General features: G+C 52.1%; 1 protein-coding gene across 1 annotated transcript in view; it reads right to left on the bottom strand.

The window, feature by feature from the left end:
• Window positions 7-6,645, bottom strand: part of MUC6 (mucin 6, oligomeric mucus/gel-forming) — a 38,049-nt gene continuing 31,410 nt past the window's right edge. The window contains exons 33-34 of the mRNA XM_021402135.1: window positions 4,700-5,101; window positions 7-3,552 (exon numbers count right to left, since the gene is read on the bottom strand). Of these exons, the coding sequence (XP_021257810.1) occupies window positions 2,954-3,552; window positions 4,700-5,101 (1,001 nt within the window). The 3' untranslated portion in view covers window positions 7-2,953. The remainder of the gene's footprint in view (window positions 3,553-4,699; window positions 5,102-6,645) is intronic.

Below are 6,645 nucleotides of genomic sequence, written 5' to 3'. Positions count from 1 at the left end.
GAGCTGGCCATGCTGGAGATGGAGGTCATGGAGGTGCTGGTGGCAGACACGGTGGGAGTAGTCTTCTCTGTGGTGACTGGTGGCACAATGTGTGGTACAGTTGTCATTTTGTGGGTGGAGGCTGCAGGAGGTAAGCACAGCTCAATTGAGAGTGGCAGGGCAAGAAAAAAAATGGCAAAGGAGATGGGCTGTTCCCATGGAGAAACCTTAGGGCATGCATGTGGGCAAAAGGTGGGAGCATGCCACACTGATTCTCATTAGGCAAGAGGCAGGAATTTGCCAGTGGCTCCTGCCCTTTCCCTCTCTGTCTTGCTCTGTTTGGCTGCTGAGGCCCCATTCAGCCATTCTCTCAGTCCCCCTCTTCACTAACAGCCAAGACTGATGATCACAAAGCAGAGCATCAGGCTAGCTGCTAGCTGCTCCTAGGAGGAAAAGAAGTACCATCCCAACCCAAACCAGGGCACAGTCCCAACACCTCAACATATGTGCCAGGAATGACAATGACAAAAGCAGAAGGTAAGGAGGGTGATGACAGCATAGAGGGTGAACACTGCATGGTTTGTACTGCCAGGTAGGAAATAGGGGCAAGAACTGGGAAAAGTGAGCAGAGCAGCAGCAAGAACCGGAGGGAGACTTGCAGGGATGCAATGTGCTAAGCACTGTCAAGGACACAGTTGAGAAGGGGGAAAATGCAGATGGTGGCAGCAGGCTGGTTTTGGCTGTGAAGGGTGTGGAGGAGGCAGGTGTAGGTGACTCTGTTGGAGCACTGGTTGTCACAGAAGAGGGCTTGGGCCTTAGGGTTGTAGGTGTGGGCTTCAGTGTGAAGGCTGGGGGCAAGGTGTAGAAGAGTGTGAACAGAACAGCAGACAGCAACCTGGTGCTGAGAGCACTGCTGGGAACAGGGAATGTCACTGCCAATGGGACTTCTGGGCTGCTGGTGGGGCTGGCCTCAGTGGAGAGGGGCTTACAGAAGACATGGTGGGGGTAGTCTTCTCTGTGATGATACATGGCACCATGTGAAGGACAGTTGTCTTTTCCTGAGAGGACATTGCTGGAAATAAAGGATAGGTCGCTTGAAGGGTAACAAGTGAAGGCAAAGGAGGCTGGCTGTTCCCAGGCAGAAGCCTTGGGCCAGAGACATGGGGCACTGAGGTAGGACCTTGCCACACTGAATCGCTGGGCAAGAGGCAGGAATGGGCCAGAGGCTCCTGCCCTTTCTCTTTCTGTCCTGCTCCTCCCCATCAAGATGGGACAAGGACAGCGCCTCAGCACCTCTCCGAAAGAGGAGCCTTTTCACAATACCTGTATCCAGCCAAGGCAGTGCAGAGGTTGCCATTCGCCCATTCCAAGCTGGGCAGGGTAGACTCCAAGGGAGAGATCAGTGCCCCAGTACAACACCCCCAGATCCTTTAGAGGAAAGGATGCTGAAAGGGGCAAAGGGAGAGGCAGTCTACTCTGGGTTTCCCTGCAGATGGCTGCTAAGTCCTCACTTAGCTGCTCGCTTAAGTCTCCCTCAGCACCAAACAGTAGCCAATCAGTAAGGAAAGAGAGGGAAAAACTCAGATGTCATAACACTGATGGTAGAAGAGCTGAAGAAAAAAACTAGAAAAAGAAACAAACACATAATGGATGCAAAGGCAATAACTCACCACCTCCCACTAGCACACTGCAGCCAAGCCAATCATTGAAGACTGGCTTCTCTGAAAAAGCTCAATGCCCTTTTTGCTGCTGAGTGTGAATTTGTATGGCATGATATATCTTGTTGGTCAGTTGGTGTGTACTGTGCCAGATGCGTAACTCCCAAGCACTTGCCCATGCCTAGTTCACTCACTGGGGGGAAGGAGGAGAAACAGAGAATGCTTCGATGCTGTGCCAGCATACTTCAGTGACAGGTAAAGCACTGCTATGTTATCAGTGCTGTTGGATGAAAATGTTAAAGCACAGCAGCAGACAAGCTACTAGAAAGAAAACAGGCTCTCCCAGCCAGAACAAGAGCAAAGTCCCAGCACCTTGGGTTCCAGGAGTGACAAGGCCAAAAGAAAAACCCTTGTGGTGTGTGCTGTATGGTAGGAATGAAGGGTGAGAACTGAGAAGAGCAAGCAGAGCAGCAGGAAGGACTAAGGGGAGACCTACGGGGTTGCGATGAACTCAGTGCTGTTGAAGACACAGCTGAGAAGGGAGAAGATGCAGATGATGGCAGTGGGCTGGTTTTGGCTGTGGAAGGTGTGGAGAAGACAGGTGTAGGTAACTCTCTTGGAGCACTGATTGTTAGGGAAGAAGGCTTGGGCCTTAGGGTCGTAGGCATGAGCTTTGGTGTGGGGGTTGGGAGTGAGGTGGAAGAGTGTGTGGATGGAGCAGCAGATGGCAGCCAGGTGCTGAGTGTGCTGCTGGGGGCAGGGGATGTTGTTGTCAGTGGGACTTCTGGGCTGCTGGTGGGGCTGGCCGTGCTGGATATGGACATCTTGGAGGTACTAGTGGAAGTCATAGTGGGAGTTGTCATCTCTGTGATTATATATGGCATTATGTGCAGCATAATGTTTTGTGGGTGGAGGCTACTGGAAAGAAAGCATGCGTCAGCTGAAGGTTAAAGAGTAACAAGTAAAGGGAAAGGAGGCTGGCTGTCCCCAAGCAGAAGCCCTGGGCTGGGGGTATGGGGCAATAAGGTAGGACAGTGCCACACAGACTTGCACGGAAAGAGGCAGGAATGTGGCAGTTGTTCCTGCCCTTTCTCTCCTCATCCTGTTCCTCCCTCCATAGGAAGGTGAGATAAGAACAATGCCTCAGGGCTGCCCTCCAGCACCTCAGGTCCCTCCTCCTCTCCCTGAAGAAGAAACTCTCTGCATGTGTCTGTGTCCATTCCGAACACTGGCACAGGGCACTGTCTACCTGCTCCAAAACAGGCAGAGCATTCTCTCATAGCGAATGGTCTCCAAGGAAGAAAAGAAGCTCCTCCTCAACCCAAATCACAGCACAGACCCAGTATCTCACCACAGATTCCAGGAGCAACAGTGTTAAAATCAGTGGGCAAAGGAAGGGAACAACAAAGCCGTGTGTGCTGTATGGTAGGAACAAAGGGTAAGAATTTGGAAGAGCAAACACGCCAGCTTGAGGAGCAGGAGGAATACATACCGGGAAGAGATGTGCTCAGTACTGTAGAGGATACAGTTGAGAAGGTGGAAGATGCTGATGAAGGCAGCAGGCTGGTTTTGGCTGTGGAGGGTGTGGAGAATGCAGGTGTAGGTGACTCTGTTGGAGCACTGGTAATCAGGGAAGAGGGCTTGGGTCTTAGTGTTGTAGATGTGGGCCTTGGAGTGGAGGATGAGGGCAAGGTGGAGAAGAGTGTAGATGGGGCAGCAGATGGCAGCCTGGTGCTAAGAGTGCTGCTGGGGAGAGGAGATGTTGTCGTCAGTGGGACTTCTGGGCTGCTGGTGGAGCTGGCCATGCTGGAGACAGAGATCATGGAGGTGCTGGTGGCAGACACAGTGGGAGTAGTCTTCTCTGTGGTGACTGGCGGCACAATGTGTGGCACAGTTGTCATTTTGTGGGTGGAGGCTGCAGGAAGAAAGCAGAGGTGTCAGCTGAAGGGAAGGAAAAGGAGGCTGGCTGTTCCCAGGCAGAAATCCTAGGTCAGGCAAATGGGCAGTAAGGGTAGGAGTGTGCTGCACTGACTCTTGCTGGTTGAGAGGCAGGTATTTGCCAGTGGCTGCTGCCCTTTCTCTCTCCGTATCCAGCTTCTCCCCAGAAGAGGAGGAGAAGGCTGTTCCAGGTAGGAGCCCTCCAGCACCTCAGTATCCTCTGCCTTTCCCTGGAAGTGGGGCCTTTCTGCACATCCCTGTATCCAGCCAAGACACTGGTGCATTGCACTGTCTTCCTGTTTCATGATGCACAGCGCAGGCTCCAAGGGTGAGACCTGTGCCCCAGCACAATAACCCCAATATCTGGAGGGGAGTAGATCCTGAAAGGGCCAAAGAGAATGGCAGCTCATGTTGAGCTCACCCTGGATGGCTTCTAGGACCCCGCTCAGCCACTGGCTCAGTTCCCTTCATGAGAAAGTGGGGAGAGAACTGGAAAGGCAAGAGATGGGAATGACTCGAGTGTCAAAACACAGAAGGTGGAATAACTGAGGAAAAAAATGTATAATAGAAACTAATGCTCAAGTGATGCAAAGACAATTGCTCACCACCTCTCACCAAGCACAATGAGGTTATACCAGCCTTTGAGGAATGGCTCTTGAAAAATCTCAACCCTGATCTTATTGCTGAGTATGAATTTGTATGGCATGGAATATCTCATTGGAAAGTTGGCATCAGCTGTGAAAGCTGTGTAGCTCTCACCATCTTGCCCACTCCTAGACCAGAGAGATGCCAGAGAGAGAAACAGACTTGCTCATGATGTGCCAGCACACTTCAGAAAGTTCTAAAGCATTACTGTGATATCAGTGCTGTTTGGTCAAAAAGCTAAAACAAAGCACAAGAAGGGCTCCAAGGAAGAAAAGCTCAATCCAAGGAGCACAGGAAGAATCGAGACAGTCCTTACACCTCAACACATGCCCCATGAGTGACAATGTCAAAAGCTGCAGGTAAGGAGGGTGACAATCAAAGAGGGTGACAACTGCATGGTTTATGTTGTGAGGTAGGAATGAAGGGTGAGAACTGTGAAGAGCAGGCAGAGGAGTGGGAAGGACAGGAAGGAGACTTACTGGGATGTGATGTGCTCAGTGCTGTTGAGGACACAGTAGAGAAGGAAAACGGAGACAATGACAGCAGGCTGGTTTTGGCTGTGGAAGGTGTGGAGGATGCAGGTGTAGGTGACTCTGTTGGAGCACTGGTAATCGGGGAAGAGGGCTTGGGTCTTAGTGTTGTAGATGTGGGCCTTGGTGTGGAGGAGAGTGTGGATGGAGCAGCAGATGGAAGCCTTGTGCTGAGAGTGCTGCTGGGGGCAGGAGATGTTGTCGTCAGTGGGACTTCTGGGCTGCTGGTGGGGCTGGCCATGCTGGATACAGAGATCATGGAGGTGCTGGTGGCAGGCACAGTGGGAGTAGTCTTCTCTGTGGTGACTGGCGGCACAATGTGTGGCACAGTTGTCATTTTGTGGGTGGAGGCTGCAGGAAGAAAACACAGGTCAGTTGAAGGGTAACAACAGAAGGGAAACAATGCTAGCTGTTCCTGGGCAGAGGACCCAGGCCAGGCACATGAACAACAGGGCAGAACTGTGCTGCACTGACTCTCACTGGGCAAGAGGAAGGAAAGGGCCAATGGCTCATGCCCTTTCCCTCCCCATCCTCCTCTTGCCCAGAAAGGTGCAGCAAGGACAGCACCTCAGGGGTGCACTCTGGCACCTCATTACCCTCTGTATCTCACTGGAAGAGGAACCACTCTGCATGTGTCTGTCTCAGCCAAGACACAGGCAGAGGGCACTGTCTACATGCATCAAGCTGGGCATGTCACGCTCCAAGGGAGAAACTAGTGCACCAGCTGAATTCCCCAAAATCCTTGATGGGAGAGCATGCTGAGAGGGCCAAAGAGAAGGGCAGCCTGTGATGACTTCAACCTAGCTGGCAGCTGAGCCTTCACTCAGCCATTTAATCCATCCCAACTAGAACCACAGCAAACAACTCCCTATAAACCCCAAAAGCAAAAATGCCACCACCAATGAGGAAAGGAGGGCAGCAACAAATTGGTGTACCCTGTACACCAGAAATGAAGGGCAAAAACTGGGAAAAGCAGGCAGAGCAATGAGAAGGGCAAGAGAGAGACTTACTGGGATGCAATGTGCTCAGTGCTGTTGAGGACACAGTTGAGAAGGTGGAAGATGCTAATGCCAGCGGTGGACTGGTTTTGACTGTAGAGAGTGTGGAGGATGCAGCTGTAGGTGACTCTGTTGGAGCACTGGTTGTTGGGGAAGAGGGCTTGGGTCTTAGTGTTGTAGGTGTGGACTTTGTTGTAGAGGATGGGGGTGAGGAGGAGACTGTGGATGGGGCAGCAGATGGCAGCCTGGTGCTGAGAACACTACTGGGGGCTGGGGATGTTGTTGTCAGTGGGACTTCTGGGCTGCTAGTAGGGCTGGCTTCACTGGAGATGGAGGTCTTGGAGGTGCTGGTGGTAACAGGTGTGGCAGTGGTCCTCTCCGTTATGATATAAGGCACCATGTGCAGCACGGTTGTCGTTTCATGGGTGAAGGCTGCAGGAAAGAAAGCATAGGTTGGTTGAAGGACTATAAGGAGAATAGAAAGGAAGTAGGCTATTCTCAGGCAGAAGCCCCAGGCTATACAGAAAGGCAGTGAAGTAGGATCTTGCTGCACTGACCCTTGCTGAGCAAGAGGCAGGAACTGGCCACTGGCTCATGCCCTTTCCCCCCCCTCCCTCCCCCCACGGAAGGTGCGATAAGAACAATGCCTCAGGGCTGCCCTCCAGCACCTCAGGTCCCTCCTCCTCTCCCTGAAAAAGAAACTCTCTGCATGTGTCTGTGTCCATTCCGAACACTGCCACAGGGCACTGTCTGCCTGGTCCAACACAGGCAGGGCATTCTCTCATAGCGAATGGTCTCCAAAGAAGAAAAGAAGTTCCTCCTCAACCCAAATCACAGCACAGACCCAGTATCTCACCATAGATTCCAGGAGCAACAGTGTTAAAATCAGTGGGCAAA

Source organism: Numida meleagris, chromosome 6, assembly GCF_002078875.1.
Source record: "Numida meleagris isolate 19003 breed g44 Domestic line chromosome 6, NumMel1.0, whole genome shotgun sequence".
In the NCBI taxonomy this organism is placed as follows: Eukaryota; Metazoa; Chordata; class Aves; order Galliformes; family Numididae; genus Numida; species Numida meleagris.
The sequence above is the reverse complement of the archived record's forward strand: the minus strand, read 5'-3'. Positions and strand labels throughout refer to the sequence as shown.